The 16,814-nt window shown below is 61.8% G+C and overlaps 1 protein-coding gene across 1 annotated transcript in view; it reads left to right on the forward strand.

Annotated features, from left to right (window-relative positions):
• SHANK2 (SH3 and multiple ankyrin repeat domains 2) overlaps positions 1-16,814 on the forward strand; it is a 347,313-nt gene that overhangs the window by 234,448 nt on the left and 96,051 nt on the right. The window contains 2 exon segments of the mRNA XM_079104911.1: positions 1,075-1,157; positions 2,684-2,808. Coding sequence (XP_078961037.1) covers positions 1,075-1,157; positions 2,684-2,808 — 208 coding nt within the window.

Genomic DNA, 16,814 nt, shown 5'->3' on the forward strand with positions numbered 1-16,814 from the left:
CCTCGGCTGAGTCCCCGTGGGACGTGGGCACCTCTCTCACGCCCCCTCAGCAGGCCACCAGGAGGCGGGGAGGGCAGCCCACTCTGTCCTACACCCACGTGTGCCTGGGGGTGGATGCGTGCAGCCCAGCGCCTGAGTGAGAGGAGGCTTTGGCAGGTAACGCAAAGTTGGGCTCTTCCGCTTCTTTGAGGAGAGATGCTGTGCCCGCGGGGGACAGTGCGGATTCGAGTCCTCCCGTCCCCGGCCACCCATCCTCCTCCAGAGGAGCCCCTGGCGGCAGAGGCATCGCTGTGACCCAGGTGGCCCGCTCCTCTCCTGGGAGCCCCTCCCCGCCGGCCTCAGAAGTCCCTGGCTGGCCTCTCGGGTGGCACGGCCGGCCCTCCCGCCCGCCGCCCGCCCAGCAGCGGCTTCCCTGCGCGGGATGACGCCCAGGCGGCCGCGGCCGCACAGTGGGCTCGTCAGATGACTGTGGGGGCTCCTGCCACACACCGCATTCCCGAGGACGGAGGGCGGGGCCGCAGGAACGCACAGGTCCTGCGTCTGGAGCCTGCCGCCCAGCGCCAGCCGGAGCCGGCTCTGCCTTTAAGCCCTTGGAGCAGCGAGCAAGCGAGCAAGCGGCGGAACAGGACCGCGCCGCCGGGGCTCTGGCTCCTCTCCGCGGCGCCCCTGGAAGATGCGTCCGGCCGAGGCGGGCCGGGGGAGCTCCCCGCGGCTGCCCCCGCCGCCGCCACCCCCGGGGCCACTTACTTTCTTTGCGCTGGGCGGCGTCCTGGCCAGCCCCCGGGCGCCCTGAGCCAGCTCTGCGGCCGGCAGCGGCTCCAGCATGCACGCGTCCTCCCCCCGGCTCCTGCGCCGCCCGCCCCCCTCCACATCCCATTGTGCCCCGCTCGCCTCTCCCGGCAGCCCCCCAGCTCCTCCTGCACCTTGCTGCCACCCAGCCTCCTCCATGCTGCCTGGATCCGGCGCTCTGGGTGATTAATTGGCTATGATGATGAGCGTCCCCGGCGGAGGAGCAGCGGCCGTGATGATGACGGGTTACAATAATGGTCGCTATCCCCGGAATTCTCTCTACAGTGACTGCATCATCGAGGACAAGACGGTGGTCCTGCAGAAGAAGGACAATGAGGGCTTCGGATTCGTGCTCCGTGGGGCGAAAGGTAAGAGCGCCGGGTCCCTCGTGCGCGCGTGTGGGGTGTGTGTGTGTGTGTGTGTGTGTGCGCCTGCATGAAGAACGTTCCGGCTTGGAGACAGCATGAAATAAGCATTTTCCTGGGGCACTCGGTTGCTAGACAACAGTGCTCCTTAGCATGCTGCTTGCCTCAGAAAACATCGGGCTTCCTTTAGGCACATTTTGAATTTTCTATACACGATGTTGCTCCGAACGGGCTCCTTCTCCCTCCCTCCCCCACCTCTTCCTTTTTAACCATGGGGGTAATCGGTGTCTTGTGCTCAGTTGGGCCACGCTGTGGCTGCATGCCCCTGATCTCCATACATGGAATCACCCAGCCCAGAGTTTCCGATACCCGGACGCTGCCCGTTCTAGAAGTGGGCTTCAGCCCCAAGGGCGGCAGGCATCTGTGTGCTTGCCTCTAAGGTGACTTTGCCAAGGAAAAGTGGCAAGATGGTCCCCTCTGCCGTGGACCGAGCTGGCAGCGCACACATCCCGTGGCCTGTGGTGGGAGGCCCCAGGATGCAGCCTGGAAGTGCATCCACCACCTGCCCTCGGGAGTGGGGGCTTTCCTTCCAAACTAAGACAAAATGGCACCCCTCCTGAGAGGAGACATCTGCCCACTGTGTGTGTGGCTCATCCGTGTGAAGTTTCATCCTGAGCCTGGTGCCGTGCTGGGGTCCTGCACCCCGGCAGAGGCAGGCTTCCTTCCCTGCTGGCGTGCCCACCTGCTGTGGGCTCAGGCGGCCCACCGTGGTCTGTCCAGACAGAGGGAGAAGCTGACTCGTCCCTGTGTGCATGTCCACGCTGTCTGTGGGGTGTCTCCCCTCCCCCTGCGAGGACATCTTCCTTGGCCTCTGCCCACCCTCACCTCTCTTGACTACCAGGAAAGTCCTTCTCCTGCCCTCGAGTTACACTGGGCAGCTGTGTAGGCCCCAGAAACCAAGCCTCGCTCTGCTGAAGGTGGGAGTCCAGCCCTCCTGTGCCACTGGTCACAGGGTGGTCACCAAGAGCCAGGCTCCCCCAGAGAGGGCTCACGAGCAGATTCCAAATCTGCAGCACCCGTGGGTCAGCCTCCTGTGGCAGCCGCCGGTGTTTCAAGTCGAACCCGCTTGTCCGCGAGTCTACGTAGATGTGAAATTGGCAAGTGGTTCTGAGTGGTGTTTCTCCAGCACCGTGTGGTATGGGAGGAACTTTTCCATTTTTAGAACTGAAAATGTTTAGTCACTGGCGCTTTAAAGAAAATGACAGGCGTGTAGACATGTACCGCAGAGCACGTTATCCTGTGGCTCTGGCGGAGAGGCCCAGGAGCATGGTGGAGGCGCCCTCGAGCTGGCACCACGGCCTGGGCCGGCACTGGCCAAGGACCTGAGCCTCCAGCCCCTCCAAGACAGTGGGCCGGGACCACCCCCTGGCAGCAGGAGATGCAGGGACCCTCCTATGCCCAGGGTCCCGTGGGGAGGTGGGGCCGGGACGTGGGGATCACTTGTGACCAGGTGCCTCTTATTTTTCCAGCCGATACCCCCATTGAAGAATTCACGCCCACGCCGGCGTTCCCAGCCCTGCAGTACCTGGAGTCCGTGGACGAAGGCGGGGTGGCCTGGCAAGCCGGACTGAGGACCGGGGACTTCTTGATTGAGGTAGGAACTCGGGGGGGTGTGCCATCCGCCAACGGACTCGGGGAGAGCGCCTCGACTCTCCTTCAGGAAAGGGCTGTGATGGAGGCCCTGCAGCCGCCATGGTGCTGGGCCACCTCCGCCCGCTGGGGGTGCTGTTCTGGTGGCCCTGGTGTTCCAGCTGCCTTTGAGGCTCTGGCTGTGACTCTTTGGAAGGAGGAAGTGAATGGAGAGCGTGGCCATGGACTTGGAACAGAAGCTAGGAGGGTGCGGCGGGTCCGTAGCGGTGTGTGCACGCCCTAGGTCCTCCCCAGAGGAGTGTGGCCAGTCCGTGGTGAAGAGGTGGTTTATTTACTGCTGTTGGCTGGACGTTGACCTGAAAGACTCGGGAGCACGGGCTGGTGTAAACAGCACAGAGAGGAGCCCGTGCTACCCCGTTGTTTGGACACTGGCTTCTCTGAAAGGAGGAGCCGCCTGTTTGCGGAGTGCCACGCGGGGCGCAGCCCACGACCCTGCCCGTGTTCCAGGCCGTGTGAGGTGTAGGAATCCCTGGTCTGAGCGCCTCGCCCCGGGCGGGCTGAGGTGTTGCTTCCAATCTCTGCCTGGAGGAATGTGCTACTCTTTGGGAATGTGGAGAATGAAAGAATATGCTGTAGGTTGGACACGGTCATTGCACGGGTTTGGTGGACTCAGATGTCCAGTGGGAGCTCCCTTGGTGTTGAACTTGAGCCCAGCTCACCTGGGTCAGAAATCCACTGTGGGTGGGAGAGGTGGGCAGGCAGGTCTGCCAGCCCCAAGGTGGCCTGCTACAGGTCAGCAACACAGGCCTGCCCTGGTGCCAGGGCCCCTGAAGCCCTCTCCCTCTGTGCTGCCTGAGCACCCAGCTCTGCTCTTCCAGCTGTGACTCTGCTCAGGGTCTCTGCAGCTTCCCCAAGTCCCGTAGTGGGTGGTGGAAGTCCAGAGGGCAGGAGCCACTGGAGCGCGAGAGCCAGGCCAGGTGCAGAGGGTGCCCGCTGGGCCCCAGGGTCTCGTGCAGAAAGGTGCATGTGAATCTTCCTTGACCACCAGGGCCTGGCTGTCGTAGGGAGTGAGCTAGTTTTGGTCCCTGCGAGCTGGGACCGTTGGAGGCACGTCCAGCGCGGCACAGCCTGGAGCCCCCTGCGTGGCAGGGCCCGGCTGGCTCCTGGGTTCACTGGGTTTGTGACCCTCATGAAGACGCAGAGACTGGGTTGAACCATCTTCTGTAGGATGTAGTTGTGATGTAAATCCCCTTCCTGCGAGGGAGGCGTGGCCTTGGGCGTGAGGCGGGGCTGGGGTCTGTGAATGGTGTGCGCCCTGTGCGTGAGGGAGGGGCTCCCGGTGCGAGGCTGTGCTGCCTCTTGGTTTTCAGTGACAGACGAGGCTGGAGAGGCAGCCGCAGCCCCGCCGCCCGGCTCCTTGGGCCCTCTCCTTAATAAGCAGCCCTGGGCTGCCGAGCGGGAGGCCAGCCCAGCCGAGGCCACGGAGGGGCCGTGCTGCCGGCGGAAGATCAGGCGTTTCTGGGCTCGTTCTCAGAGCACCCTCGGTGCTGCTTTTAAGCCGGTTTATGAAACGCGCTTGCTGTTCCAGAGCAGGTCTTTAGCTCTGGGTAACCTCTGGACCCAGGATTCCAGGAACAGCTGGCCCTGGACGCATCAGGGCAGTGTCGGAGTCACAGTGTCACACGTGACCGGAGGCAGACCCGGTCCTCCTTAGCCACAGTTCCTCACCTGCTCACCGCAGGCTGAGCTCTGACACGTGCGCTGGGTGCAGGCGCTGGACCCGGAGAGGAACGGGCTCCTCTGGGTCCACTTCCCAGGCCGCCTGCCGGGGCCTCGCGGGTGCTGAGGTGTAAGGCTGGGGACCCCTGCTTTGCCACAGGGAGGTGGAGACTCCAGAGGTGCGCTTCCTCCAGCGGACAGTCCTCTGCATGGGCGAGGAGACGCGTCCACTTCGGAGGGGTGGTTTTAAACAGCCTCACGTGTCCCGGGTGAATTTTCCTGTCGGCGTGAGGCCACGCCTGAGTTGGTGGCATTTCTGAGCTCTTGATGAGGCAGGAGGTCCCTGTCCCCCACGTCCCTTGGCAGACCTTCTCTTCCCTCTGTTGCTGGAAAGAGCCTCAAAAGTATGTCAGGCTTTTTGTTTTCTCTCTACGAACGCATGCTGGGGTTCCAGCCTCTGGGCCAGGGCCGCTTCTGAAGGGAGCTGTGGCTTTTGAAGTCCTCAGCGCCACAGAGCTTCATTTTCCGTCCTCTAAGTTTGTCAGGATACCCCGACACCGTCATCACGCTGGGCTCTGGACCCGGTAATGCAGGGCTTCCTGTCGCGCCTGATTGTCTGGGTATTTGCCTTCTCTCCTGCTGAGGCCTTGGGAAATTTGTTCTTTTGTTATTTTGGCTTTTTGGGTTTTTTTTTTTTTTACCACCCCCACCCCCACCCAAGTCAAAGCTTTGAGTGAATTCCCTCTAACTGGCCATCTCCAAGTTGGGGGTTAGGAAGGGACAGACGGTGTCAGTGTGCGCTCTACAGAGACGCCCTCTCAGCTGTGGGCACGGAGGGCGCACGTGCATGTGGGTGAGGACGTTTTCATCAGAGCGGCCCTGCAGCCCATGTGTGGTCATCCGTCACTGTCCTCCAGGTGGGCCCCAGGCCGTGCGTGGGGCCAGCTGGGTTCGTTCACAGGCGAGTGGCACTGTCTGCCTGCGGCGGAGGCCCTCCTCCCTGGCTCTCCCGAGTCCCCGGGTTGCTCGTAACACCTAATGCAGCGTGAACACTTGCTTGGCGGTTGTCAAATGATACCGTTTGGGGAATAATGACAAGAAAAACCCAGTGCATGCTTAGTACAAGCACAGGGGGTTCAGAGGTTGTCTCTGCTGTTTGGCAGGATGGGTGGGGACACGCCAGTGGACACTGAGGGGAGGCTGCCCAGGCTGGAAGCCCCTGGAGGGCGGCGCCCCTGGGCTTTCCTGGTGGTGGTGGTAAAGTGGCAGCCAGCCCGGGGAGAAGGGCCGGAGGCCTTTGGGAGGCTGCAGGAGGGAGCAGGGCAGGTTCTGTCCCCGCAGGTCAGGTGTACGGGCAGGGACGCCACCTGCCAGCCACGGCCATGGCCCTCTGGGGACAGCAGGGAACCAAGAGCAGAGCTTCCAGGAGGCACTGGCTTTGGGACAGTTTGCTGCCCTCTCTTGGAGGTTGTCATGGGTAGGTCACCTTGCTCCCATGGAATGGGGCGGGAGAGGTCAAAAGTCACCTCCAAGTTTACAGGAGTCTCACGGAGGGTGTGGATGGCTTGTGGACGGCAGTGCGAATGGAGATCGGCCATGCCCCCACCCGCAGGGCTGTCAGCTCATCCTGCCGCTCCCAGGTGGGCACGGGCGTCACCTGGTCCCCGGCAAGCTACTGACTCAGGCTTCCAGACCTCAGTGCCTGGAGTGTTGCTCGGGTCTCGGAGGGAAGCCGGTGAGAGCTGCCGGCCTGTGCGAGGTGGCATTTTGAAACCGGCAGGCTGGCCTCTGTCCACAGCCTCTGGGTCCCACACAGATCCAGCAAGGGCAGGAGTGGGACCCAGTCCTTGCACAGACTCCCCGCTGGGAAACCTACACCTTCTCTCGAGTCACTTCCATAACTATGACACCCTGTGTCTCAAGAATTCCACAGGCAATCCGTGGTCAGTGTCCAAAGGGCAGACAGCACCTGCAACAAGTATCAGAGGAGGCCAAGTCCTTTGTGGTGGCCCTGCACTGTCCCCTCTGTCCACAGCAATCCTATCAGACAGCGTCTGTTGTGGGCCCATCTTGCAGATGAGGGAACCGAAGCACACGGCAGCCAAATATCCTGCCCGGGGTCGTGGGCAGCTGTTAGCAGGACAGGCAGGGATCCCAACCCAGGCTGGCGGATGCAGTGGCTTCAGGGCCAGCTCACAGGCCCCTGAGCCTCTGATGCACTGAAGGTGTAAATGGGCAAAGGAAAGAGGAGACACCAGGGGTGCGTGCTCATGTGTACTCTCTAATTAGCCGGCACCTTTTATTACGGTAGCCTTTGCCAGTGACAGCACTCTCGGGTTGCCAGGCAAAGGAACAAAGTGCCATGCACTCTGTGGAGAGTTACAAACGTGGCAGTTTGTAACGGGAACCATCGGCTGAGCTGAGGCTCTTCCATCTGGGATCCATCCTCAGAGAGGTGTTGAAAAGCCAGGCTGTCCTCACAGCGTCGCGAACAGCGAGGGGCGTGGGGGAGTGTGGGAATGGTCAAGGGGCCGGCAAACACCTGCTGCGATTTGCAAGAAAACAGTAGAAATTATTCCTACAAGGAGGTCTTAATACCAATGGGACGTGGTCAGGTTGTATTTAGAGCGGCAGAATCAACGTTGTCAGAAGCGTGACCCCAAGAGCACCACTCCCCCATAGGTACGGGGGTGGAAGCTCAGGCCGCCCCGGGAGCTGCGCCCTTGTCTGTCTTCAGACTCAGACCCTCTGGGTCTCAGACCTCCCATGTACCAGTGTCCCCTTCTCCAATGGAGAGATCTTTCCTGGGGGCCGTCCACACTGGGGAGGGGCGTTGGATGGTTCGGGAGGAGCGGCTTTCTGCGTTAATTCTTGTCCGGGCCTCCCTGCCAACCTGGGGCAGGGCTGCGAAGACCCCTGTGGTTTTGTGATTGTTTTCTTAGCCCTGAAGTGGCCGATCTCATTTTTTTGTGTTAATTTCCCTAAATAGGTTTTCCCTTGCAATTAAAGCAGGCAGCAATATCCTTCATCCTTGGAAAGCCACGCTCTGGGTTGCTAATTACTTTTTTCCTCGTATTGAACACTCACGCTGGAGGTGGACGGTCTGGAACGGCTTTCTGATGGCCGTGTTGGAACGAGGAGGCCGAGAGGGAGGCCGTGGCGCTCCTCGGAGGCCACGAAGGAGGCCGTGTTTCCTAGGCTGGCGCTTGGGAAGGGACTCGGGAAGTGTGAGCTGGGCTCCCGCGCATGTTCACCCAAACCACTGCCCCCGTGATGGGCAGTTGGAGCCCCTCCAACAGGGCGGTGTTGCCGGAGGGAAGGAAGAAAGACCAGCTCCCTCCATTCGCCTTCATGCGCATCCTAAGCAGCGTGGTTTCCCTGTTGGTGAAATGGGCGGTCCTGAGCGTTGGCACCTGCGAGGAGCCACGTGCGGCCCCAGGCTCCGCACGGAGACTGCGGTCACGGTGCCGCCGGGCTGGCCTTCGATCGTGTTTGTGTTGATCAGCGTGTTCTGTCGGTGATGTTGACTCAGAAGAGAAGCCGACCACATTAGCCGAACACATAATAGCAAGTCTCAGTAATGACGGATGACTGTTCCTGCTGCCGCTCCGGCACGTAGCGATTACAGAGTGCGCCCGCCCCACGCCACCACATACGGCCAGGCCCTGGCTGCTGAGGTCATGCTGGCCGTGGCTCCTGTGCCACCGCGGGCACCTGCTGCCCTCCGCTGGCCCTGCCGTCCTGGCAGGCACGCCTCCTGATTTGGACGGAGCCTCTGCTCCTGGGGCGCTCGCCACCTTGCATGATTCTGTTTTGGCACAGGGCTGGCTTTCAGATAATCTTGGGATTCCCGTTCTTGGTGTCCACTTTACCCTCTGGTGCAAACCCCAGGGCCCAGGCCAGAACTCTCCTTGCTCTCCTGCTGCCAGTGTCTCCGTCCAGCTGCCAGCCATGCCTCTCGGCTCACACTCCTCTACCTTTGGGGTTACTGTGAGAGACCGTCACATGTCCTGCTAGGGACCCCAGTGGCCAGTAGAGGAACACAATCCCGCCCCCGAATCCTCCTGAAGCCCTGTATCTGATTCAAATGGCTTCGAGTGAGTATTCAATAACTAAGGGTTCTGGGTTAGCTGCCACGTGTCCCAAGAGCTCCTGCGTAAGACAGGTGAAATGACCGGGTCCTGAGGGCCTCACCCATCAGGGACTTGGCCCCCTGGCAGGGGTTAGCCGGGCGGTAACCGCAGGCGGGCAGGGCATGGCCGAGGAGGTGGGCGTTGGGGCGTCTTTGGGGTTTGTATTTCGTATCCGGTGAGTGGAGTCCCTCTCTCTGCGTCCTGGCGCCCTGTCCCGAGCTGCTCTCCCCCACCACCCCCTTCTGCCGTGCTGTCCTGCCTCGCCTCAGCTCCTGAGGACCGAAGTCGGCCATCTGGGAACTGAGACCTCCGAAACCACAGGCCCCAAAGTGAACTTTCCCTCCTCTGCTTTTTCTCGTCGGGTCTTTTGGTCACAGCAGTGAAAATGCTGACCAAAACGCTAAGTTACCAACCAAGCACCAGCTGCCATAGCGGAAGCCAGGGCGGTGGCCAAGCTCCCGGGCTGGGCTCGTGGGGACACTTGGCTTCCAAGGGCCAGCCTCTTGCCGATTTCGTGTCGGAGACAAGCTGCACCTGCCAGGGCCCCTCTGGGTGTGGCACCTTTTCCTTCTAGTTACATGGCTTCGATCCATGCTTCTGGGGTCTGCTCTCTGAGGCGCGGGGCCTTGGGGGTCAGAGGCCTGGAGCCCCTGGCACTGGGGTCTGTGCCCTCCAGGGTCAGGAGGAGCCCCTGTATGCCCAGGAGGCTGGACGCCTTTTCTGCACACAGTCCTCCCAGACCAAGGGACCCTTCCCTTTATTTTCCATCTTGGCTGGAAACAGGTGGTTTAGACCGAGGGGCCACTCGTGTCCTGCTGAGAAGGTGGACGCGGGACACTTAGCTGTGGTAGGTCTGAAGTCGTGGCTCGTTCATCCTGGGTTCTAATTTGAAGCATCAGTGATTTCAATTTCAGGCTAAAAAAAGACTCAGAATCACTTCAGGGGACCATGGCTGCTGCTCAGGCTCCATGGGAATGGCAGATGGCACTGCACCCGGCTGGAGAGGGGCGGGGAGGAGCCCCGGTCAAGGGCACAGACGGGTTTGTGTGGGCTCTGCCTCCTCCCGCCACGTGAGCGCACGCGGCTCCACACGGCCCATGTTTTACCTGAGAGCAGCCATGTGTGTGGAGCACGCAGGCCCAGCCGTCACGAGTCTCAGCACGTCTGACAATTTAGAGTCTTTTCTGGAACTTCATGCGTTCATTTCTGCAGCAGAATTGGGTGCCCACCAGGAGCCAGGCTAGGGGAGAGCACAGACAGACAGCTCCCGGGGAGGTGCCGAAAGGGGCAAGAAGCAGAGAAGGGCGAAGCCCAAGGTGAGTCGGAGAGGGGCTTCGCCAGAGCCAAGTAGCCAGCAGCCTGCGGTGGGCAGAGGGCCCTGGGGAGGCCTGCAGAAGGCCCACGTGGGGAGTGGCCAGGCCTGGCCCAGGGAGGGACCGACCACCGGCTTAATTAGGTCCAGAGGTGCAGCTGCTCAGTGCCTGCGAGGGAGAGAAGGAAGTGACAGGAAAAGGACTTGGGCAGCTGGCTCTGTCCCGGGTGCTGAGCCTCTCCCAGATCCTGGCTCTGTCCAGCGTCCTGAAACCCCCAGGGTGCCAGCCCCGTCCTGGGTGCTGAGCCAGAGCACTGGGAGGCAGAACCTCCCTCAGCAGGTCTCCAGCCTCCCTCCTGCACTGTCCTCCCTGTCCCCATAGCCTTCTGAGTGTGGAGGCCGTCACTGAGCAACAGGATCGCCCGCTGGTGGAGGAGTCTTTGGTGCAGAGGTGCCAACGGGGCTGAACTGCCGGGCCCCGTGCTTCATGTCCACCTTCCCCTTGTCAATGGGTCCCACTCACGTGCTCCCCTCTCGAGGTGCTCTCTCCAGCCCCTCGGTGGCCCTGACTCTCGCAGCCAGGTGCCCCTGTCCCCATCAGAATCATCTCCTGGGTTGAGCAGTTGACTCGCCCTCTGTCTCCCTCATGCAATGTCCATCACCATGGGCCAGAACCGTCCCCAGTGCAAGACCTCACACATGGCAGAGGCACAGACGTGTGCAGTGGCCATTCCCCCGGGGGTAGCACTCGCCATCTTGCAGGAAACGAAGGAGCCTGGCAGGAGTTAGGTGGCCTGCCCAGGGCCCCACAGGGACGCCCGAGTCTAGGCTGACTCCAAAGCTTGACTCACAGGTCTGCCTGGCCAGTGCCCTGGGCGGGCCGTTGGGCCGTACCTTGTAGACCTCTATCTCCACCCACGGTTGCGGCCGCACATGCCCCAGGCTGCCAGGGAGGGCTGCAGGGGACAGTGAGGCTGGCAGTGCCAGCTGGCAGTTTCTGGCACAGGGTCCTCTGGGGCACCGTTGGCTCCCCTGAGAGGGGTCCTGTCCCCTTGCCTCCCTCCTACCAGTGCCCATCCCCCGGAGCGCTGGGCAGGACATCTTCCCATGGATTTGCTTCCATCTGGTGCCCTTTAGTTGGGGCTCTCATGATATGGGCAGGTATGTGGGCAAGTGCCCTGCGGAAGACCCTTTGCCGAGTGTCCTGTGGGGGCTTTAATGTATGGAGTTTGCCAGCCCTGGAGCTAGGGTGGGCACTGCCAGTCACGGAGGTGGGTGCCAGGGGCCAGGAGGCCTCCAGAAGGTACTCACCACCCGAGCCACAGGCCAGCCATTTGCTGGACCTTCAGGGCCGTCCAACAAGCTCCTCTGCACACCTCTCTGTGCAGCCCCTGGGGTGGCACCCCGGGGTCATGGGGCTGACCAGGGCCATCCCTGCCCTCAAGGGCAAGGCAAGGCCGGACGCCCAGGGCTGACCCACAGCAGCGAGAGCAGGACATTCACACAAGTGATAGACACGCACACCTGCCTGGCCAGCAGACCCAGGCACCGCACCTGGACCCGGCCCCCCTCCCTGGTCCCCGGAAGGTGCCCCGTCCTGCCCCAGTCGCTCCCTCACCTCTCCGTCTCCCCTGCCCAGGTGGCACCTGCTGCTCCTTCTCTGCCCCTGACAGTTCCCCAGTGTCACTTCCAGCACCTGTCACAGTCACCACCTGTCCTGAGAGATGCCTTTGGGAGACACAGCATCACCCAGAGCCCCACACTCAGTATGGTTCCTCGAAGGAAGGGATCACAGGGGAGGCCACAGCAGGTAGAGGCCAGAGGAGTGAGCTGTGGAGATGCCCAGGAAAGGGTGGAGACAGGAGGGATGACGGGCCACCTGGTCAGGAGGGGCTTGGGCCCAGCAAGTCGGAACTCATTCTGCTGTTCTGGGCATTTCAGCAGGGACATGTGTGACCTACTGGTGTCCAGGCTTCTGCTGAAGAGGACGGAGGAGGCAGAGGCAGGGTTGGAGGCCGCTGTTCTTGCAAGGTGGGGGGAAGAGGAGCTGGCCTCATGAGGGGTCCAGAGATGGCCACTGGGTCCCCTCTGGCCCCTGCTCTGTGCCTCCGGCTCTGCCCTCATGGTATGGCAGCTGGGTGGTCAGTCCTGTCGGTCACTCTTCCCTTGTCCCTCGACGGGTTCCTGTCCGCACGCTTGGGGCTGTGTTCCTGCCTCTGGAGGCTTTGTCTGTGTGCTGGGACTGGCCCTCCTGCTGCTGCAGGCTCCCCGGCCCGGCCTCTGCGGGGCTCACTGCCTGCGCTGCCCCTCCCAGGTCAGCTTGATTTTCGCCTTCTGCCTGCCGGAGCCCACACTTCCTCCACCTGCAACACTCCCCGGGCTCACCATGGCTCCTTGTCCCCGTCACCCTGCCGAAGCCTGTGCTGGCCACCTTCCTAAGCAGCACAGACCTCCTGGCCATGTGTCTGCCAGGGGACGGTTCTGGTCAGTGCACTGCGCTAGTTGAGTTTATTGAACTGGTGGACTTGTTGGTCAGGGCCTCTGGCCAGAACCCGCGACCAGGCAGGGCCTCCTTGCTCTGGGTCACTTCAGCCCCAGATGTCAGTGTGTTCAGCACTGGCTGTTTGTCATTGGCATAGATGAAGCCAACTGCCACCATCAGGGCAGCAAGAGGCCCTGGGGCACTGGGACTTTGGAGAGTTGGGGGGATTCCCACAGGCCCCTCCCCTCCTTCAGGGCCAGGGGCCCCCAGGGCCGAAAGGCCGACTCTCGCCTGCCTGAGGGAGCCCTGCCCACTGTCCCCACCTCTGGGGAGGTCGCGGGCTGGGGACCTCCGGGGACTCCTGGGAAGGCAGAGTGGACTCTGTCCCCGTGTGCTACTGCTATTTCCTTCTGCTGGTGTGAACCGCGTCTGCACAGCTAGTCAGGGGCGTGGAGAAGCCCAAGGAGGCCGCCAGGTGGGCGCGAGGAGCGGCGCAGCCGGGTCTGCTGGGGACGCGTCCCCTCGAGGGCAAGCTTGGTTCCACAGGCCTGCCTTTTCTATTGTGGCCAAAGATACATGCCATAAAAGCGACCCTGTTCCCCTTCTGAAGTCACAATTGGGTGCCATCACTGTGGTTCTGAACGTTCTCACCCTGGAGGAAACCCGTGTCCGGGGAGGCTGCCCACGGCTCCTGCCTGGACGCCTCAGCTCTGCTCTTGGCTTCTGGGCACCACGCGCTCTGGATGGTTCTTCTCACTTGTGTCTGGCTCCGGGCCTTGTCCACCTGCCCACGCCCTCTCCTTTGGGCACCGTGTGTGAACCCGGGGCTCTCTGCCTCCGAGCCACACCCAGCTCTTCCTACTCCTCGTTTTGAGTTGGGTCCCACTGAGCAGCCCCACCGTCCCTGAACTTGTAACCCTCCGGCCTCAGCCTGGAGAAACCCTGGATCATAGCCGTGGCCGCCATGCGGGCAGCACGAGGTTCTCAGGTTTGTCCCTGCTGTGGCCTCTCAGGGCCTCGTCCCCTTGTGGGCGAGTCACCCTGGCATGGCGTCCACTACCTGTGTGTCCCAAGGTCGTAGCTCGTTCCACCCTGTGCCACCCAGGTTTGAGCGGGTCCCCCGGAATTCATCTGCTGGGAACTTAGTCCCCAGGTTCATTAATCTGTGGCATTTGGAGTCGGGCCTTTGGGAGTTGGCTAGGGTTAGGTTGGGGCCACGAAGCATGAGTGGCTGAACCAGAAGAGGAGACACCGGCTGGCTTGCCCACTCTGTGCCACCATGTGATGCTCCTGGCATGGTGACGCAGCACGAGGCCATCCACAGATGCCCAGCAGGTGCCAGCTCTGCAGCCTTGAATGTTCAGCCTCTGGATCTGAAGCAAATAAACCTCTTTACAAATTACCTGGTGTCAGGCATTGTGTTATAGTAACAGTAGACAGACTGAGGCAGCTGCTCAGAGCAGCTGTGTTCCAGTGTTTGAGCACTGCAGCCCTTTGGGCATATACCCAGGAGCGGAGCTGCTGGCCACCTGGTCATTCTTCGTTCACCCAGGCTGTGCCCTGGCATGGATGGGCAGGTGTTCTCTGCTCACTTGGGCAATGACCACTGTGGAAGCAGCAAGGTTGCAGAGGAGAGGAGCCCAGCTCCGCTGAGGAGGCAGAGTTCAAACCAGGGAAGGCTTCACCGCTGGCAGAGCAACACCAGCTACAGACAACACTGAGGCCGTGATGCCAGTGGGGCAGCTCCCTGCGTGTCTGGAGCCCGGTCTGTGCCAGCAGCCTTTTGGAATGTCGTGTGCATGAACCCATGTTGCTCTCAGTTTAGTTCAGATATTTCTGTCAGCTTCTTTTTCTACATGAGGAGGCACAGAGAGGGGGACTCCCTTGTCTGTAGATGCACAGTGAGATTGAGGCTGTGTCCCAGGCAGGGGGCTGCCTCAGAGCTTCTCCACTGAGACTGGAGCTGGTGAAATAGTTCAGGCCTGCGGTAGGGGTAGGTTCTGGCTCAGCAGATTGAGCATCCCCCAAAAGCAAAGGTCAACACCGATGGGAGCATCCTTGGAGGCTTCCTGGAGGAGGTGAGGGGAATGGGGTCTTCCAACATCCAGAGAGAGTTGGTTGTGGGGGAAGCCAAGCAAATGTACCCATCTCCTTGATGGTCCCCCAACTGTGTTATTCTAGAACTTTCTGTACAATTAGCAGTACTCCATTCAAATGCCTTGCAATGTTGATTGAATATCTGAAAATCCCAGAGATGATTGACTTAGGCCCAGCTGGATCCAGGTGCTCAGCAGTTTCCCCAGAATCCCACTCGCTCAAACAGTCCTTGCTTTCTCTGTGCCTGGTTTTCGTTCTCTGGTGGAGTCTCCCCACGAAGGAGACAGACTGGCCAGGCCGGGTCCACATGCCCTTCCCTCAAGGGGCCAGGTTGGGCAGCCCCTAGACCTCAGGACTGAGAGTGGGCGAGGGTGTCCCCGCAGGGTGGGTGGGCTCAGGTTTGGGAGCAGGAAGACCAGTCGCTGGGCGGGCTGTTCAGCAGGCGGCCCTCTTCCCCACCTGAAAAAGCTGCCCGTGACCACTTCAGCTTCACTGGCCCAGAGGGTGTTCCCTGTGTGCCCTGCAGCCCTGACCACCACAGGGGCCTCTGGGCTCTCTGAGAATGCAGAGGTCCCCGTTCTCCCAGGCCTCGGGACGCAGGCCCACGTTGACTCTGCGGGTCTCCAGGTCCCGGCCGTGGCCATCGGCCTGCCTAGGACATCCAGGGGCCCTCTCCGTGCTGCCACTGCCGGTATGCTGGGCGTGTCCTGTTCCAGGCCCCAGAGCCTTGGACGGCGTCCTTCTAGGAGTGAGCACAAGTCCCCCAACACAAGGCCTGGGCCTCAACCACGGCCCAGGCCCCACGAACTTCTGTCTCTGCCTTCCCAATAAAAGGGCCAAGTGGTCAGGCATCCCAAGAGCGGCCGCAGACTTCCACACAGCTGTTGTCCGCAGTGCGGACAGATGCACCTGGCACCCGTGTGGAGGAAGGCATGAGCCGCCGCCCAGTATCCTTCCGTCCATTCGCTCATCTGGTCAGAGGGGTGGCCAGGCAGCTCCCAGCTTCCCCACCTCCTGCTCTGATTCCACCTGCCAAAGCTGGGCACTCGGGGATACAGGCACCAGAGGAGGGGACAGAACGAAGCTGGACATGAGCAAGGCACATGGGCAGACCCAGCTCGCCTGCAGGGAAGCCACCAAGAGGTGGTGTTGGATCCATGCTGGGCCCTCTCATCAGGTGGGGCAGCAGCACCGTTAAAGCTGGACGTCCCAGTTGCTGTGCATGGGGATCTGGACTGTGACCCTGGAGTCCCTGGGCAGGGCTGGACCAGTGGCATGATGACACGGGAGTGGTCACAAATCTTCAGATTTCTCCGGAGCCGCCTCTGTGGGGCCAGGCCTTGAGCCGGGGCTGGTACAACAGGACCAGGAACACAGGCCAGCGTCCATCCACCTCTGGCCAGCGCGCACAGCAGAGGAACAGTGTCCGCTCCTTTCCAGAGAGCAGCAGGAGGTGGACACGTGAGCTGGGGAGTGGAAGGGACCGGGCAGAGAGGAGCTGTGGCTCAGGGCACTTTGGATCTTGCAGACGGAGTCTGAGTGGGACACACTTGGGAAAAGATCCCCCAGGGCTTTTGGCCGGCTGTGCAAGGCCCTGGCGGGTCGGACCCAGCCCCGTGGACTTGTCTCTTCCAGCCCAAGACTCTTAGGCACTGAGGGCCGAGGTCAGGGAGGCTCAGCAGCACCAGAGACCAGACCACTCATCTCTGCAACTGGCCACCCACCGACGAGTCCCGGGGTCCACTCCGTGCTGGGAATGCTAGCAAGGACCACTGGAGCCGCTGCCTCTGTCAGTTACTGAGCAGCGTCCAGGACCTTCTTCCAGCCGCCCAGCCCTGCTAGGGAGGTGGCCCAGTGCCCCTGGACACCGAGGCAGGGGAGGGCTGCCGGCTGTGGAGGTCAGAAGTCACAGAGTGAGTCAGGAGAGGTGGAGCAGGGCCAAGCCCACGTCCAGCTCCCGATTCTGGGCAGCCCAGCCCCACCAGACCCCCGGCTCCAGCCCCCAGCCTCTTTCTGGGGAAGGACAAGACTGAGAAGTACTGGTCACCAGCTCACGGTGGCTCGGCCCACAGGCCTGGTGGCAGGCAGCACTGCCCTGATCACAGTGTGTGGACCACTACCTCCGTAGACTGGCACCCGGGTGGGCCACTACATAGACCAGCACCCGGGCGGGCCCCTACCTCCGTAGACCGGCACCCGGGCGGGCCACTACCTCCGTAGACCGGCACCCGGGCGGGCCACTACCTCCGTAGACCGGCACCCGGGCG

Source organism: Sciurus vulgaris (assembly GCF_902686455.1).
Source record: "Sciurus vulgaris genome assembly, chromosome: 11".
In the NCBI taxonomy this organism is placed as follows: domain Eukaryota; kingdom Metazoa; phylum Chordata; class Mammalia; order Rodentia; family Sciuridae; genus Sciurus; species Sciurus vulgaris.